Below are 20570 nucleotides of genomic sequence, written 5' to 3'. Positions count from 1 at the left end.
AATTAGTTTAAATGTCAGACAAAAAAAAAAAAAGTTTTTGAGTTCCCAGAGCCCAAGGTGACGTCTTTTCATTGCTTATTTTGGCATGAACAACAGTTAAAAAGGCAAAGGCAATCATTTTATAATGGTATGAGATTGAGAAAAGTTCTAAATTTAATCTAGAAATGTGTAGCCTTTTTTATTTCGTAAATTACCTGCTGATCGACAAACAGGTTTTCCACACTTTTATTTTCCATAATAGGGACAGTTTGGATCTTTTTGTTGTTTAGGTATTATTAGTCAGTATATTACCTACAGTAGATGGCGGTCGGCACACCTTCATTTAGGCTATACAATGTTTACACTGGATGAAATACTTCAACCTCCATCAAATCAAAAGTATTCTAGAATTCTTTAGCATCATTGAATACACATTTCCCCAAACTTGAGCCTGACCTATTTGGTCTTTGAAAACTTTGGGATCTCCACAAGAATTTAAAAATCAAGTTCTGTGGGCTTGAGCAATGTTTAGCTGCGCAGCATGCATTTGTAATCATGCATGATGCAATAATGGATAAATAGGACTTCTAAGGTTAAAAGTTTAATTGTTGTATTGTTAAATGAAACCTTGACTCTACCGATATTCAACTTGCTGAAAAAGTGGTAGGGGCTGTCTGCTCTCACCTGAATATAAAAAGAGTAGGAATTTGTTTCATTCTTTGAAGTGGTATCAATATGACTGCTGGGTTTATTTCTAAAACTGCATTTTAGTCAAAACCCTACATGGTGCTCCAGCAGATATTCCAATAGCCTTTGGAAAGGTCAATAGGTTGAGTTTCTCTTCAGGCAGCTCTCTGGAAAATAAAAACGCCTCTGAAAAAAGGAGGATCTGAGCCTCCCAGACATGCTTTCCTTTTGTCCACACTGGTCCCATTGTTTGTGACTTATGGATAACAGGAGCTACACAAAAGGTATTCCTGGTCTATTGAGGAACCTTTCCCCCACAGACTCTTTGTTCTTGGACCTGTGAGCAGAAAGTGCACAAAAGATGATGATGCAATGCGAGAGTCTTAGGTCCTTTAAAAGTAGCTCCCACTTGAAAGGACATTAAGGTGTGGTACTGAATATACTCTGTGTCCCAGATACTGGTTACATTCTTTCACAGGAAGAAACTGGGACTGAAGCATGTCGTAACCATCTCAGTCGGATCGTTTTCAACAGTCATAATGACGACTGATTTTGGTTTTAAAAAAAAAAAAAAAAAAAAAAAGGGGTCCCTGCTTCACTCACAGTTTTGGTTTGCAATAAAATTGAAGAGCCAAAAACATATTAAAGCACAATGGAGACCTGCACCAAGATTTGCATACATGGTGTCTTTAAGATCTGTTACTTTTATTATTGTGGGATATTTAGCAAAGTTTTACTTGCTGTACTAGACTAAGAGTCTACAGCCATGCTATTGGGTCCCTGAAGCATGCTAACATGCCAACAATTAATTATTTAGGGCCTGAGCGCAGACAGCGGCGAAGGCCCTATTGAAACTGAAGGAATTATTATTTTCTGCAAATGAATCGCCTTTTTGAGGGGATTACCATACTCAAAAACTCACCAAAATTGGCGGTCGCATCAATTCTGGTGATTTTAAGGGTTTTGGGAATAGGCGCACAGAAATGGCTCGCTAGTGCCCCCTGCAAAATTAAAAAAATTGAGCGCCTGCAGTACGTTTAACGTAGACTCACGAAACTTGGTACACATATGAAGCATGTCAAGATCTACAAAAAACGTCGTTGGAGCCATACCCTAAACCCAACAGGAAGTCCGCCATTTTGAATTGAAAGTTCGAAATTAGTGTGATTTTGGCCATTTCCACGTCGTACTTTAACAAACTCCTCCTAGAGATTTCATCTGATCAACTTCAAATTTGGTCTGTGTCTTCTTAAGACATTAAAGATGAAAAGTTATTCAAAAGAAAAACATTTTGTCAAATGGTGTGGGAGTGGCGACCATTTTCAGTGTTTAGCGATGAACGAGAAAGTGGCTGTAACTACAGTGTACATTGTCATATCTGCATTAAATTTCCCACAATCAACAAGGTTCCAGGCCTGAGGACATATACAGGCCAATACTGACTTTTGGTCATAGCGCCCCCCCCCCCTCTCTCTGCTGGCAACGGGAAATTGTCCTTATATGGCAAACATCATCCGATTTACATGAAACTTAGAATGTGTGGTCTACTTGTGATAATGAGCCGGCCCCTATATGCTCATATACTCAGACCACGCCCCCTTTTATGGCTTTTGAACCATTTAAGGTAGAGTCTTGGTATCATTTAACTCAGCAGAGAGTTCCTTTTTGATTGGTGATGGTTTCACCTGCCCCCTATGCGTTAGCCATGCCCATTTTCATAACTAATGACCCATTTAAGGTAGAGTCTTGTGTGAGGTATCATTGAACTCAGCATAGAGTTCCCTTTTCATTGTTCATGGTTTGGCCTGCCCCCTATGCTTAAACCACGCCCCTTTTCACAGCTAATGAACTGTATGACGTAGAGTCTTGTGTGAGGTATCATTGAACTCAGCAGGGAGTTCCCTTTTCATTGGTAACGATTTGCAGTGTCTGAGTGCCGCACAAATGCACGGTCGCAAGGAGTGGCGTCCAGTAACCCCGACATACGCAGAGGAGCAAGGGCCCATCCAATGCTGCTTGCAGCTTTAATTATTTATTTACCTTTATTTAACTAGGAAGAGACTCATTGAGATTAAAAATATATTTTTCAAGAGTGTCCTGGCCAAGATAAGCAGCAGTACAACCACACATACATACAAACACAAAATACACAATAACATAAAACAACAAATCCCTCAAAGTCAACCACAATCCTAAACCCATCAGATAAAACATCTACAGCCAGATGTGGCTGCCTCCAAGTCAATCAACATCCTCCTAAAAGCGACCAATGAGACCAGATCATTACGTTTTATGGATTTCTGTAACTTATTCCATGTAGAGGGAGCCGCAAACTTTTTTCCCCCAGCTCAGTTCTAACCTTTGGAACAGACAGAAGGAAAAGATCCTGGGAACGAAGATTGTAAGTCCCGATACTATTTACACTGCTATAGGTCAGAAGGTAGGATGGAAGTAGACCTAAAATAGCCTTGTATATGAAGATATGCCAGTGTTAAAGTGTCTGTGTTGATAAAGAAGGCCATCCAACACGTTCATACAGTTCACAATGGTGGGTGAGGGCTTTAAAACCAGTGATGAACCTCAGAGATCCATGGTATACAGTGTCCAGTGCATGTTAACTTTGAGACAAAGCATGCATGTATAAAACATCACCAAAGTCAAGTATAGACATAAAAGTGGCAGCAACCAGACTGTTTCTAGATTCGAACGGCAGGGTTTGATTCTGAAATAAAACCCTAGTTTGAGTTTTAATCTTTTTGATAGCTGCTGAATATGAAGGGTAAAAGAAAGAGATTCATCTATTAAAATAGCATGATATCTGTACTTAGAAACACATTTAATCTTTGTACCCTGGGAAGTTTTAAATCATAAAGATTCTGTTGAAGCGTGTTAAAAGCAAGTTGTAACTGGGAGAGGGCCTGGTCTGCGGTCGGTGCTGAGCAATATAGTACAGTGTCATCAGCATAAAAATGAAATTTCACTTTAGACACGTTATGATCAATGTTATTGATATAGAGGATGAAGTGTGCCCAAGACTGACTCCTGAGGCATGCCTTTTGTTATTCTGAGATAGCGAGAAGTGCTGCCCTCCGCCTGCACACACTGAGTTCTGTCTGTAAGGTAACAAACCAGCTGACAGTTTGTTTAGAAAGTCCAGCCTTACACAGTCTTAAGCGCTATGTGGTCCACTGTATCAAATGCCTTAGAAAGGTCAATAAAAAGGGCTGCACAATGCTGATTGTTGTCCATGGATTCAATAAAGTCATTTAAAACCTTAAGAGCTGCCGACGTACTATGCCTTTTTCTAAAACCAGATTGGATGTCAGATAAAACATTATTACCGTTTTAAAAAATCCTTTAATTAATCACTGACAAGGGATTCTAGAACCTTGACCAGGACAGACTGATTTCCAAATGGGAGCAATGACATTTGTATTCAAGCACAGAATAAAAATATATTAGTTAAAGGCACGGTAATACAATTTGCTGCTAGCTTTAAAAAGTAGGGATCCAGTTTATCAGGGACTGCAGATTTAGTTGTGTCCAAATGCTTGAGGGCTTTATTTACGTCTGAAACTCTAATAGGACTGAAACTAAAAGACTGACTAGAAGGGTCCGGACCAACAGTCTCAACTGTAGAGGAACACTCAGGTTGAGGATTGAATGACTCAAATAAAAATCCTGACGCTATAAAATGTTCATTGAAACAATCAAGCATTTTGGCCTTGTCAGTAACTTTTTGAGAGTCCATCACAATGCTTGAAGGAAGCTCCTGGCCTTTACTGTTTTCTGATAATGATTTGATAGTTTTCCAAAATGTTGATGGATTATTCAGGTTATGAGTGGTTTGAGAAAGAAAATGATCAGCTTAGGCTTTTTTAATTTTGAGAGTACATGCATCGCGCAGTTGCCTGAAGACCGGCCAGTCACAGTTCGTATTTGATTTTCTGGCTTTTGCCCATGCCACGTTGCGCTCATGGGAGTATTTTTTTTTTTTTTTCAATTTACCCTTTTACTGACCTCAATCCGTGAGGGAATGACGGTCTGTGACATCAAGTTACGTCCTCATTCATACCTCATGCTAAGGTAAATAAAAAAAACTCATTTTGGGAGTCATTGACAACCAACCCATTCTGTCGTTAAGGTGTGAGAATGTTTGTGCCTTACACATAAAAGAATGACCACAGTCACTTCCACACAGGGAGGCATAGTGCCTATTAATGAAACACTGGTATTGGATCGGTACTCTGCATCGGCCGATTCCCAAAGCCCAGGTATCGTAACGGGGTTAAAAAAGTTGGATCGGTGCATCGCCAATTGTGATTCGGTTTGTAAAGTACTTCAGATATGTCTTTGGCATTTCTGTTACGCAATTATCTTGTTATTTTGCGGCCAACATTAGCTATATACAGACGCCAATACAGATATATCTATGATAAGATGGCAGTTGCTGATAATATTTGCAATGCCAATGTTTCAATCAGGATCTATTTGCAAGTTAAAGTGTTAAAATCCCACTCTCCACCATCTTTCCACATGACATGAACACTAGCAAGCAATGCATAAAAGTTCAAAAAGTTTGATTAAGAATAAAATGTCATCAAGCCATATAAAAGAAAGCCTAGGTTCAACATTGCCATAATTATCCTTTACATGTAGAGCAGGCATGTCGCCCATATGCATGCAATATGCTGCTTCAGTCAATGGCAGACAATTATAGTAATCAGTGCAACAGCATGGATGCATATACCATTACAATTTTCAGTTGGATTACGTATTGTGATCCTTTCCATAGATGCTCACCCTCATATTGTGGATGGAGGCGAGGCGCGTATGATCCAAATTTGATCAGGACGGGGATGTCGAGACCCTGTCGAACCCATTCCACCACATGCAGGGAGGCTGAAGACACGGCAGCTGGCTCCGATGGAGGAAAACTACACTCCAACTCCACCAAGCCTCCGACCTTTCCAAGCACCTCTGGCCTTGCACCTTCAATAGTCACTGTTTGTCAGACGTAAAAAGGAAAATTACTTTACTGCTATATGTGATGGGAGGATTCCTTTGGACAAAAGGTGTGCACATATCATGGAAAAGTTTAGTCGAAATGAAAGTGGGATGCAAAATATCTTTCTAATCAAACGAGGGAGATACTTACAAAATAGGCAAAAAAGTGCCACCACAGTGAAAGTCTGCAAATATGATCCCGCTGGCCCCATATCTGTCACTCATACAACCTGCAGCATGTTCAATCTGTTGGCAAAAGAGACACAATTGTTACAATCACATTTTTTCCTTGGCTGCATTGCAAGAAGACAGCCATCTGTGACAGATTTTCAAACTAAAAAGGCTTCAGCGGCGCTACCGCTTCTGTCATAATTTTATAGACAGGAGGAGAGGAGCGCTTAGATTTTATACAGCTTTCCAATAACTGGAATTCATCCCATATCATTACACAAATGGGCAGAGCTGCCTCTGCTGCCAGAAAACGCTCTGGCCCTATATCCTTTTCTGAAAGTAAATGTCATAAATGTCACATAAATCTCTTGAGAGTCACGTGTGGAGCGACATCTAAGTGTTTTATTTAGAGCACATCAATGAAGACATTTGGCTGAGACAGCCAGGAGACTCAGCACTCAAGGACAGGGATGAGCAGGGCTGGGTATCGATTCAAAAATCTTTGGTACTGGTACCGATACCGTGACTTTAATAACGGTTCATTAACAATACTTTTTTCGATTTTTATATTAAAATTTTATTAAACAAAAAGAAATGACAACATTGCACATTATGATACAACTATTTATATTTCAGCTCCTGAAAATAAAAAGCAACAAAAACTTTGAAAGAAAGGACAAAAATCCTACACATTATGGCACAAATTTATTTTTCAGCTCCTACTACGTGAGCCGTCTCTTGTTTTTCCTGCGTGGTCTCTATGACATGTAACGTTTAACAGCCCATCACAAACATTATTAGATCTTGGTAGAAGCATGCTGCATGCTTATTGGCTCACTGATGAGATTTAATCCTTAGGTACCCAGCCCTAGAGAGGAGTTGAGCTGATGGTAGCGACAGGCTACACCAAGACCCCAAAGAGTGCAACATAATGTCAAGACGCTGCTACCGATTCATCCTGGTCAAAACAACCACTGCTTCCATTTGATCAAATGTGTAAACCAGAGGAGGAAATCCACATGACAGGTCACATTTAAGATAGATACACACACACACACACACACACACACACACACACACACACACACACACACACACACACACACACACACACACACACACACACACACACACACACACACACACACACACAAAGAATCAATCATCACACTACTGTAGGAAATGTCTCTCTAAATTAGTAAATGCCACACATGCTGATGGGAGGTCTTGTATCCTACGGAGGGCCACAATTGCTGCTGGTTAAGGTCAGATTTGACAGAAAATGGGCTGATATAAGCTCTATAGCCCCACATCAACCCAGGCTCGCTTGCTTTCGCCTATACCTAGAACATCTCATTAAGCTGAGTTAATTACGGTACACCCACGTAAAGAGCAAAGGTTAACCCATCTACACCCTCATAAAAGGCAAACATCATGAAGTGTGCCAGATAAGAGCAAGCAACTGGCTCTCTGTTCCATGTACAGTACATAAAACAATCAAACTGTGGTATGAGTTTGTGGTTCATTCACTCTGGCACAGTGGTCAAAGCAAGACTAGGTAACTTTTTCTGAAAAACAACCACTGCAGCTACAAATGACAATGACTATAACTATCGGATGATGCCGAATGTAAAACTATCGTTAGGCATTTAGCTAAAACGCCAAACTACTGTAACAGCAGCACAAATGGAGAGGAGTCATGAAGTTAGCAAACTGACTCATGTTTGTTAGCTACATTTAGCTAGGCATAGGGCTGCAACTAACGATTATTTCATATTACTGAATCTGTCAATAATTTTTGTTATTAATCGATTAGTTGTTTTTGGTCTATAAAATGTAAAAGAATTATGAAAAATTTTGCTCTGTGTTTTCCAAAGCCCAAGATGACAACCTCAAATATTTTGTTTTGTCCACAACTCAAAGATAGTCAGTTGACCCTCACAGAGGTGTGAAGACAATTGAAAATATTCCCATTTAAGAAGCTGGAATCAGAGAATTTTATTAAATAATTTCTCAAACCAATTATTCAATTATCAAAATGTATTAAATAGTTGACAACTAATAGATTAATCGATTTATCTTTGCTGCTCCACATTTAGCTAAAGCTTGCTTTAGCTAACAATACGGCTATATTTAGCTAGTTTGCTAACATTAGCTAACAGTGCAGCTACATTTAGCAAAGCTCTCCAACATTAGCTAACAAAACAGCTAAATTTAGCTAAAGTTTCCTAACATTAGCTAGTACAATTGAATTAAGCAACAGTGTGTTATGTTGCTTATGAATTTAATTCAGTTAAAGTGCTCATATTATGCTTTTTGGCTTTTTCCCTTTCCTGTATTGTGTTATATATCTTTTTTGTGCACATTATAGGTTTACAAAGTGAAAAAACCCAAAGTCCACCCCAAAGGGACTTACCATCTCCAACAGAAAACACTGTTCACAAACTGCTCCAAACAGCTCTATTGTAGTCCAGCCTTTACTTCCGTGACAAACGTGCGTCACTTTTTAAACACACAATGCTCACCTAGCTGCTAGCATGGCATTCCCTCATACTCTGCAACTGACTGGCTAGAACTGCTGACCTAGCTGCTGCGCATGTGCAACTCCCAACAAAGCTGGAACAGAAGTGACATGCTTCACTCTGTAGCTAAAACAGAGAGCTCAACACACAGGGTGAAAAGATGAGCTGTAGCAATGTGCAGTACAACAAAAATATGGTGTTTTTTGAAAATTAAACCATAAACATATTCTGATATAACCTCTAAATACAATTATGAACCTGAAAATGAGCTAACTATGAGCACTAGCAATAATGCAATGTACTCTATTACCACTAAAGGGGTTAGCTATGAATAATTTTACACATCTTTCTGAGCTTATCATACGTTGTCTCTTCTCTTTAGCTACAAATGTAATAAAGTAAAAAGTATAACATTTCCCTCTAAAATGTGTTGGACTGAAAGTGTAAAGTAGCATAAAATGAAAATATTAAGTAAAATTTTTTTCTTAATAGCAGTACTTAAGTAAATGTATGTGGTTACTTGCCACCAATGCCAGTGTAGTGGGAAAAAACTGTTCCTCAAGACACAGCAGGGACAGCCCAGTCTCATGCCAGGTCGTTATATAGTCACGTTATTGTCATCTATTAAGTCTTGGACAGGTTACGTAAATGCCGTTAAACACAGGACTTTCACCCCGGAGACCGGGGATCGCGCCCCGCGTGTTGCAGTTCCTTTATCGGCGTGTCCCGCGTGCGACGGTTACTTTCCCCGTTCTTTTTTTTTCCTAACCCCAACCGTCTCGTTATTGTGGTGTTTCATTTCCCCGTTGTTGTGTGCCCCAGCGGCCGGGGATCGTGTCCTGCGAGTGGCGGCCTGTTTCGTTGTTTTGGCCGCCGTGCGGCGTTTCATTTCCCCGTTGTTGTGTGCCCCTGCGCGGGTGGATCGTGAGTGGCGGCCCGTCCCGTTGTTTTGGCCGGCGTGTGGCGCCTCATTTCCCCGTTGTCACGTCCCCCAGAGCAGGTTCGAAAAGCGTGACCTGTACACGTTCAAAAGTCGTTGCATATACACAAAAAAAAACCGTCAAAATCGTAACCTGTACACGAATTTATGAATCAAAATAACGTGACTATTACACGACCTGGCGTGAGACCGGGGGCCTGTTTCACAAAACCAAGATAAGGGATTAAGCCGGGATTTCCTGGTTATCCTGGATGAATTTAGCCTTGACTCGGTTTCACGAAAGCAGAGGCACATAAATCACCATGGAGATTTATTCTGTGCAGCTAGCCTGGTCCTGACCAGGCTAACAGCCAGGATTTATTTAATCCTGGAACCTTTTCTGTTCACTCAGCAGTGGTTTTACCCTTTTCTTATCAGCCTGGATTAAAATACAACAACAGGTGCATATTGCTGTTCATTTGAGTACTGTTATTATTTAAAGTTGTGACCATTATTTTTTTTATAATTATACATTTGTCATTGTTACTGTTATATTGCTGTATGAAGACTGCTGTTCATATTGTTGTAAGAAGTTTGATGAATATATTATGGCAGTTGTTGAGATAATTAGAAAAGGCTGATCAAATTTCAAATGAATTTTAAATGAAGTATGTTACTAAGGGCAATACATACAATGCTGTACATTTCTATAGTTCCCCAATGCACCTTAAATTATTTTAGTTTATAATTTCTTTTTTTTTTCTTTAACAATAAGGATCATTTTTGTTCTCCTTCCATGTGCATTGTATTTGGCATTCTTAGCACACAATTTGTATTGTCCAGTAAACTGGGACTATAATTTGGGAGGATTGTACAATTTTAAGAACATATCCTAACTGTACAATCCTCCCAAATTATAGACTTAGTTCACTGGACCAGTAACTATCTAGTGATGTAGGCTACTGTACATTCATGTAACAACAGGGAGAGGACACCTTAATGGTTTTTGACCTTATATTTTGCCTGGGGGGAAATAACTGATGAATATACTCTGTTCCATTCATGTTTGTGCATGGAATTTATCACTTTATTATTTTTGTAGTTTCTAGATTTTACAGTGCAATTTCTTCAGTGTCTTTATTTTCTATGTCCATATATACCAGGGAGCAAGGCATATAATAATATGTAGAGAAGGAAACTCGTCCTCTAGAAAAAATAAAAAAACGCGAGAAAAAGCGTGACAGATAATAACGGACAGACTAAATGATAGTCTAAAAATATACATTTATGAACTACTGCTCTTAAATGAAACCATTCAATGTGTCACTTGTCATTTGCAAAAACGAACACCTGTACACTTTGCATTAAAAGAGAGTAGTGGAAGTTAATATGACTTAGGAAATTAATATTTTAGCCAATGAGAGAGAGGGAGGAACAGAGTGAAAGAGATATTTACGCTTCATATTCTAGCGTTATAGAAAATGGATCTTCATGGTAAATTTCCTGAGTTATCTTCTGCTTACTTTTAAGGCAAAGAGTACAATTGTTCATTTGTGCAAATGATTAGTAGCCTAATCATTGAATGGTAGGATTATGACGGTTTCCATTCAGAGCAGTGGTCAGTTAATGTAGATATTTAGGCTACAATTACGCATTCAGTCGGTCCGTGATCTTCTGCTACACTTTCTCTCGCTGTTTCGTTACAGCGGCCGTGTTATTTTCTTTTTATTCAAATAATGTGTTTCACGTCATCATACTTCCACAAGAAGCTGCTGCTCACTCTGTATAAAGTATGTACAATGCGTATTCTCCATTTTGGCATCAGTAAATCTGTGATCGACCTCGCGGTCTTTTGAGGGAATCCGTGGACGCGCATCTATCTGAATTAGTTCAGCCTGGCTCGACCTAGTCGCTCCTCCTCAGCCTGGCTTGGCCTTTGTGAAACGCACCTAGCCAGGATGCACAGATTAGACTAGGTCAAGCCTCGCTTTATCAGTTATCCTGGATTTATATATTCTGCTTTTGTGAAACAGGCCCCGGGTTGGCAGGGAAGTGCTGGCAGAGATGCATCAGCAATGACAACTCAACCTGCCACAGAGTATATTGCCAACATTAGCACATAGAGTACAATACAATGCAGCTTTATTGTCCACCATCTTGGTAATCTGTCCTTGAATAACATGATACATTACAGGCAACAATAACATCACCTAAGGCAGTGGTTTTCAAAGTGGGTCCTTGAGGGTGTTCCAGGGGGTCCTCAGCAAAAAGGGGAATCAATTATTTTCACTATAATTCCATCCATAAGTAACCCAATGACAGAATGTATGGCTATTTTTATCACAGCATTTTATACACTTTCTCTAATAAAACATCTAAAATCAGATGGGGGACCCTGGGACAAATCTAAAAAAAATGGGGGTCCATGGTCTAATTTGTGTCAGTTTTGGGTTCCTTGACGTAAAAAAGTTTGGGAACGTGGGAAGGCATGAATGTCATCAAAACTCATTTACATCCAAACGACTACATTTGATATGCAAACTAAACGCCGCTTTATACTTTACTTTGTTGGTTTGAATTTTGGAATTCATTTTTATTGTTACTAAAAATGAAATTAAATGAAAGGGGACATATGTTGGTTTATTTTGGTGAACTTTCTTGTGCATCGTTTTTATCTATATCTATCTAGTTCTATAACATGGTATGTGTTTAAAGCCTTTTATATACAGGATAAAAAGGTCCATTATAAATGAAAAGGTTGACTTTAATATGTTGGTATGGTCCAATAATGATGTCCTTGTCATCCTTAGTGATCTCTACACTTCCCGAGTATGAACAGTAAACACGCCCTCGTCCCAGCAGCCGCGCAGGCCGTATCTGCTCTCCCTAACCATAAGGCTTTTATGGGCTTTCTCATTTCATGGCTGGGGCAAAGTCTGAACCGGTGAAAAACAATTACGCTGGTTGTCAACAGCTGCAGTGCAATCGTTCCAACACACTCCCATGCTTCAGCAAACAGCACAGCATACACAGATTTCCCACAAAATCAAAGTGAAAGTCAAAAGCAATCCCCAATCTGCGGCACACTGGCCGCTGAATGCCATCCATTCCGAGCTCAACAGACTTCCATTCCCTGCCCTTCACCCCAGTGGCTCCATGCAAAGCAGCACAACAGAGAACTCATTACGTTTGAATTAGGCAGTGACTACTTTTACATGCAGCCAATAACCCGTTCAAAACCGGAATATTAGCAATAATCTGGTCGCTCACGGCCGTGTAAACGGCGGCAAAAACACGAATATGCTCATATTCCGGTTTTTAAAACCCGATAATGATCCCTGGGTTACCCCTTTTCTAACCCAAAATTTTGGTCATGTAAACGCGTATCGGCATATTCCCATCAAAAGGAACATTGATTTGTGTTATGTGCATGTTCTATTCGCAAGGAATCTTGGTCTTTTGAGTAGAGAACTTCTTGTATGCGCCAGAAAACATAGTTATAATAATAATAATAATAATAATAATAATAATAATAATAATAATAATATACTATAATAATATAGTTATATATATATGTCATGCAGAAAACCTGCGAGCAGTATACCGGAAGTAAACAAGAAGTAGAGGTAAACATGGCGAGACGCAGCACAGCACCACACTTTTGGAGCGAGGAGGAAACCAAATTTCTTTATTAGTGTGGTGAAAACCAGGAATATAATGTATTTTGTTGACGGCAGAAAGTACCGAGATAGTGAGATTTGTAAGAAGGTGACCGAAAAGTTATTGCGTCTTAAGGTTGTCCGTACGTTGCCGTTTACATCGGGATATTGCCAATTGATTACAAATTCCATGTATACAGGAGTAACTCTCTCTGCTCACGCATGTAAACGGGTTATTCCGAATGTTTCAGAAACCCGAATAGTGACCTTAACCTGACCATAACCCGAAAATTGACAGCTTGTTAACGTAGTCATTGAGTGTTGGCTGAGACTAGCAAAAGGTAAACCTTTTAACATTAGTATTCTGTTGTTTCTCATCCTCGCACAGCGGGCGTGGACAAAAGGGCAGCACACACGCACACTGCCTGTTGCAATGACTAAGCATCGGCGACTCTTCCCTGTTTGGCACCTAATGAACAGATGCTCGCTCTTCGACTGCCTCTTGTCTCTTGTTAACTCCGAAGAATGAAGATGATAAGGATCGAATACCCTGTAATGGCGTTCATCATGTCACTGATTAAAAGAAATACAACCTAAGATAGCTACAGATGAATAAAAATGTTGTTTATAGTTTTATTGCTCTCACAAGGTGAGACTTATTTGTGCCTCTGGCGAAATAGCAAGGCAATAAAGCGGCACAACAGTGATGATAAAAATAAAAAAATGTTGAGGAGAGAAAGAGAGCAGGGAAAGTGTGGCAAATGCAACAAGAAGAAAGATGAGAGGTGAAAGAAATCTTGTTAAACTGCAGGACATTGTCTGCCATTAAATCTGAACCACAAACTTCACAGAGCTGCCGTACAAAGCGGCCTACACAGGTGAAAACGCTCAGCCACGGTAACACACAGATAGTCTCTAGACATTTCCCACAGATGTACTTTTCCTTCCTCTGACATTGCATGCATACAAACAAACATAAGTGACAGCACAGCACTCCGGAAAACGTTTGAAGTTTTAAGAAATGAGCCGGTAGCTCACAAAAGAAAGTGCCCCGTCCCACGCAAATTTATCAGCTGACAGAAATAGAAATGTCAGTGACAGGCATGCTGTTGAAATTCTGCGTTGTTGCCATTTTAATCTACAGGAGGATAGAAATGGGGCCCAGCTGATTAATCGCGACCGAGGCACAGACACAGATTTATCAACAGTTCTGCCTCCTCTTACCCCGCCACACTTGAAAGCAAAAGGATAATGGACTCCTACACATTTGTTTTCTGATCAAAAATTCCATTTCTTTGGCGTGAGAATTTTCTTGGTCCATTTTTCTTTGTGTCTACGCTCAGAACATGTCCTTTATAATGTCCTGGGTATTGATTTGGACAGCTACAAGTACCGTATCCTTAAGGGAATGTGAAACACAGGATGCTTTGTTCAGTGGGTTAGGAAGGTTTCGAGGCTGTTTGTATCTGCCAGTAAGCTAAATTGGACCCTCTGACCAGAGTGAGAGTAAAGAGAAAGAAAAAAAAAAGGGTCAAATTCCTAATGTGCTGCCACCTAAAAAGGATAGACAAAAACACGCAAGAGATAATGGTGTTTTTAACTTTAAACTAACAAAATCATAGACATTCCTCCAAAGGTGATGGGAAAAAAAAAAGGAGGATACAAATTGATGCAGCAGAACCATCTTTTTACTCCACACTTTCTCCTTCCTTCGTTCCTTCTGGCTCCTACGTGATCCACAACGCAACTCAATCCCCGACTATTATAGTGCATTCCATTTGTACTCGGAAATCAAGATTTTTTCCGAGGTCAAAGTCGGAAACACGCCCCCCCGACGTCAGATTTCCGAGCTCAGAACTCAGGCAACCAGTGGCCCGAGCTAAAAATCCAACATGGCTGCTCCGCGCATCAACAGTTGTAAAAGCTGTAGTAACATACAGTTATAAGCACTTCTGTGTCGTACACGCAGTGCTGTCCATATTCTATCTCTGGACATGTTGTTATGCTGTTTGTATGCACACACAAAAAAAAAAAAAAAAAAAAGAAATGCATTGTTATAAAATGGTATTGCTAACATGGCTAAAGCTAATGAAAACAATGAAATAGAACTTGTAAATGGAACGCATTCAACTCGGGTGTGACAGCTTCAACTTCCGAGGTAAATGGAACGCAATATAAGAAGCGGCTAATGCAGCCTCCAGTCACCAGCCTCAAGCAGAGATGAGGAGCGGACTACAGAGCTCTTGATTACCCGATTAATCATTTGGTCAAGAAAATTGTGACAAATGTCCATCAAAATATGTTAAAGCCCCAGGTGTCTTCAAATTGTCTTGGTTTTGGTCCGGCCAACATTCCTATACCAAAGATATTCAGTTTACCAGCACATATTTACTTTGGTTCCCTAAAGATTGAGACTTGAAGTCAAAAATATCAGTTCAAAAAGTGAGGTTTGACCTGTTAAAAATCTCAGAACAATAAAAATGAGTGAGGCAGTGACATACAGGCCTTGAATGGTCCGACTGCTTAAATATTTTAGCATTAGACATTTGCATTGAAGTCCTTTGTCTCAAATAAAAACCATATCAACACAGCTTTTAAAAATGGAAATTCAGTGATCTCAAAAACCTGCGATTGACTTGAAATTTGCTCATAAAAAGACTTTGAGACTTGGCCTAGACTTACATTTCTATATTTTGATAAATCTTACCTATAAGTCCTCCATATTCAGATCATTTCCATTTGCAACACACACAGTTCCTCTTTGCCAATGTCATTTCATTAAACTTTTCAAGACCGTTCTTTTTGACAACATATTTCTGTAGTCTTTTTGGAGCTCATCAGAGTGCTCCACTCACATCTGAAAAGAACACAACTTATTGACATTCATCTTGCTGTAACCCACCTCTGCTGCACTAATTATTATTGTGATTAAGATACTTCAAGTTCCTTTCCACAAGATGCATACATTATTTTGTCTGGCCCCTGTGAATGTACATTTTATTTTTTTAAAAGTAGATAGCTTGCACATGGCTTAGAAGAGGCCATTTTCAAATTCTAACACAAGCTTCCCATCACAATAGGAACCCTCTGCGTGGCTCGGTTTGATGTGCACTTAAGAGAATAGAGGACAGACTGAAAAGGGAAGAGAGAAAAAAAGGAAAAATACTGTGTGGGTATTGCATCTCTACGCTCAGAGTACAAACATTAGGTATCTTTTTTAGGAATCAGAATTCAGACAGGCAAATCCAGATGAAAGACACAATCTTTTTTTTTTATGATGAAATATACCTTAGTCGTATACAGAAAAGAAGGGACCTCAGGGGTTAAAAGCACAGCAGGGGCAAAGTCACCGTTTTGTAAAAATCACAAATACAACAAAGTTTTGGCTCTAAAGTCTCAGGCCAAGACCAATGAGCTCCAAGTCAAGTCCACATCCTAAACTTTGTCTTTTAAGCACTAAACAAGTTATTAGAAATCCTTCGCCAAAATAAATGCCAAGTGTTGAAATTTGTTTAGTTTTTTGAGATGTATTGTCTCGTTTTCGAGGGAGTCCCAATATATATCACAATCAATACATAACAGAATGATAGGAAAAAATATATAAAAATAATAAAACTAGAAATACAATTATCAATTCAACAATGTACATGCAACAGGCACAAATTTTATTTTTTTTAATTCATCAAAACATTACAACACAATAGATGGCCAAAATGGCCAATACTAAATAAACGGTAGAGTGGGAGTTAATCACCATCTACAAATCGGGTAGGACCATTAGATATTAACAGTAGGTATAGGGAATGACGGCATCTTTGATAACAATGATAGTCCATCTCAAAGTGGGAAGACATGACATTCTTAAAACATACCAAATATTGAAGTTGATCTTATTTCAACTGGTAAATTATTCCAAATCTGCTGGAGCTTTAAACTTAAAAGCCCTTTTTCCAATTGATTTCTTAACACGAGGGACAGAGAGGAAGAACTTGAGCAGAGGGCTGAACTTCTTCGTTTGAGGTAAAAGGTGCAAGATACTGTAGTAAATAAGGAGGATAATTAAAATATAGGTTGAAGCCAATGAGTGTGTCTGAAAACACTGAGATGGCCATTTAAGTGCATCATAAAACAGACTGAGTATAATAAAAAGTACAGAAAAATGAATTATTTAAAATAAATGTGTATCATTTTCCATTAAATTATGCAAAAATACTTCTGTTCAATTATCTGTAATTTCTGAGCCAAATGTTTTGCATGCTTCCGTCTGTTTTTTTGTTGTTGACAGTAGTGGAGTCTTTATATCTCAGTCTGATAATTGGAGGTATCATCTGCTGTCTGCCTGCTGCTTTTCAACTGCCAGATGCACCTTTCCCTAAAGATGGGGCAATGTGATTGGCTGCTGTCAAATTGATTCAAAGTACATCTGGTTTAAGAAAAATTAATTGCTTTTACAACCTCATTGCATTTATTTTTTGGGTCTTGGAGAGGATATCCAATCATTCCGACTCAAATGTCCGAGTGACGTTGACTCGAGTCCACACCTTTGTTTAAAAGTTACTTTTTTCCAAGACAGGAGACTAATCTTGAGTGTTCAAAAACAGCTGTAACTCAATATTAGGATGGTGCTTTTCTGGGAATAGCCAGTGTAAAGCATTTAAAAGTTACAACTGAGTCGTTTGGTAAAGCAGAACTACATTATATTCTTTACCTTAAAAAAAAGGTCCTGAAAACTCTTTTTCTCAATCCAATCCTTTATGAACAAAATCTTTTCTGACAAAGTTCCGAATTTTTCAGCATTTAGCAACATTTGAATCCAAATCTGGGGCGTGTTCGGCCCAGTCAAAATGAAGCAAAAAGTGGATTTAAACCGAAACGATAGAGCCTTGACCACAACGCACTGCCTTTTTAATACCATCAGTTTACATCCACGTCGCTGCTGATTGGATTAGTCGCGATTTATGTAGGGCTGACCTCGACTAAAGAAATTCTTAGTCGATTAACACTTATACGATTTTGTCGACTAATCGATTAGTTGATTTAATCGACAGAGCTGTGCGCTTTGAGAGGTGGTTAAGACTAGAAAAGCACAATATAAATGTAGTTAATTAACCATCTGTAAAACTGATTTTAATTAATCCTGCAAAAGCACCACTTTAAATCTTGTGTTTACCATAAATGTGTTCATAAGTTTCTTGGAAATGAGTAATTAAGCATGAATAAGCATCAAAAAAATGACTTATCAACTAAAGAAATCTTAGTCGACTAAGACCAAAACGACCGATTAGTCTACTAATCGACTAAGAGGTGGCAGCCCTAGATTTATGCTTCTGTGTAAAATCTACGACGTGGCAACGTACGTTGGTACGTGGAGCCACGGACCCTATGCTGGACCCTACAACGTAGCCTGACGTGCACCTCCCGAAAAATGTAACTACATGTCGCGGCGACACATGTCGCTCGGGTGTGGCTCGGTAGGGTTGCATTTCCCCCTACTCATTTCCTGGTTCTCCTTCTCCATAAACAACATGAAATCAAGGAGAGCACAATTTGAATTTGCTCAGCGAGTCACCTTGGCATCGAGTGATGATGCTCATTAACTATGCCCTTGTAGCCAGGTTGCACCAATCACATCGGTGTATCTGATATAGGCGGGCCAGAGGCGAGCTAAACAGATGACGACGAGTTTAATCTACCAGTTAGCGCCGCCGGTAGCCAAGCGTATGGGGCTCTGGATACGTCACCCTGTGTATTGTTGTGATTGGTTGTAGTGTTATCCAATTGCATGCAGGGAGATTTTCAAATGCATGCTTGGTGCCGCCCCCTCGAGTTGGGCCACTTTCATTATTGAATGCCAGACCCTTCCAGATCCAAAGCTAACCGCCGTCACTCTTACACACACACACACACACACACACACACACACACACACACACACACACACACACACACACACACACACACACACACACACACACACACACACACACACACACACACACACACACACACACACACACACACACACACACACACACACACACACACACAAGTTCCGCATGAAGCCTCCACAGAACCATAAATCAAGCTTAACAGGTCAGACACTCCCACAAAACAGGGAAAATGTAACTCAAAGCCCGTTGCACACCGTTTCGATGAAACATGTTGTTCAACCAGGGGCAAGGCACCAAATTCCGGACCCTGTACGTAGGCAGTCTCTATGGGCCCTTCCCTGCATCCACGGCTATTCATTCTAGTAATTTTGTGGGCCCTCCTCACATCCTCAGTCCCTACATTCTGACAGTGTTGGTTTACATTGTTCATGCCATTACAGTTTTACAGAGACTTTTTGGGCCTAGATAATCCATCAGAGTGACCATAAGTCTCCTTTGAATCTCCCCCCATGAACTATATTCTAAAGTAACACTACGACAGGCCTCTGAGTCATGAGAAATGCACTAAGACCCAACATGCAAAAACACAGCATGGGTTTAATAGTGCTTTGCCGGTCATAATTTGCATCTACTTTAGTATCACATTTAAATTGGGTTTCCTAGCTGCATCCTCTCCTTCACATAAAGTCCTTTCCCCTCCAATGATGTAAACTTTATGAAAAATGTCATACTGTTGGAAACTGCACCCATCTGGCACCTTAACAGACTTAAATCAAGCCAGAAGTGGAATTTAAAATGATTAAATGAACCTTGCCTGGGTGAAGTTAAGAAAATATTTCTCTCATAATCTGTGAAATAAAGAAAGACTCTGATCTCCATAAAAAGTCAACAGCACAAAGAGATGAGATTTCATATTAGGTCTCTGGCTCTACATTGTTGTAGTAGAAATAATATCCATCTCCTTCAATGTAGTGAATTTAGATAAAGAAGAATATCACCTTGGACTCCTCTTTGAACCACAAACTAGTATGGAAGGATGGAAAGGTCTTTAAAATAGGCATACCTTTTATGATTTTAATAAAAAATACATGAACCTGTATAGTCTGTAATCTTGCATTTTTTAAAGTCCTGAATTAGATTTTAATTGAGATATTTTTGGAAATTTTTTGAAGCAACACTTCCAGACATGTTTTACCAGGTTTAAAAGCGTTCAATAATCGGCTCTTTAAAAAAAAAAAATAAAGGTAGTCACACCACTATAACCGAATTTAAACAATACAAGCCGGAGAGAGAGAGAGAGAGAGAGAGAGAGAGAGAGAGAGAGAGAGAGAGAGAGACACACACACACACCCCACCCACCCACCCACCCACCCACACACACACACACACACACACACACACAAATATAGGCCAACAGAAGCAGTTTGTGACTGACACAGACCTATAGTTGTTATTTGGAGGCTTGAACTGGTCGGGAGAAGTGACTGTTGCTGCGGAGTTCAAGCTCCACAGACTTTCTGCCAATTTCACAATTCACATCATATTGAAAAGCTCCCATAAAACTGCATTACACATGTTTAAATGCACGACGCCGTTCAGAGGATTAAATGGAAGTTCGCACTCCCCAGTATGGGCGCAGAGCATTAATTTCTCATCCCTTCAAAGCTGCTGGAAGTCAGAAACACTTTCAAAAATATATTTTACTTTTTTTGTAATTTATCATTTGAACTGATCC

General features: G+C 39.6%; 1 protein-coding gene across 1 annotated transcript in view; it reads right to left on the bottom strand.

Moving 5' to 3' along the window:
* The window catches only part of igsf9a (immunoglobulin superfamily, member 9a), a 77280-nt gene that overhangs the window by 56462 nt on the left and 248 nt on the right, over window positions 1-20570 (bottom strand). Inside the window, exons 2-3 of the mRNA XM_028601592.1 lie at window positions 5825-5919; window positions 5470-5670 (exon numbers count right to left, since the gene is read on the bottom strand). Of these exons, the coding sequence (XP_028457393.1) occupies window positions 5470-5670; window positions 5825-5885 (262 nt within the window). The 5' untranslated portion in view covers window positions 5886-5919. The remainder of the gene's footprint in view (window positions 1-5469; window positions 5671-5824; window positions 5920-20570) is intronic.

This window comes from Perca flavescens, chromosome 16, assembly GCF_004354835.1.
Source record: "Perca flavescens isolate YP-PL-M2 chromosome 16, PFLA_1.0, whole genome shotgun sequence".
Lineage (NCBI taxonomy): Eukaryota > Metazoa > Chordata > Actinopteri > Perciformes > Percidae > Perca > Perca flavescens.
Note: the sequence above shows the minus strand (reverse complement) of the source record. Positions and strands in the feature narration are given on the sequence as shown.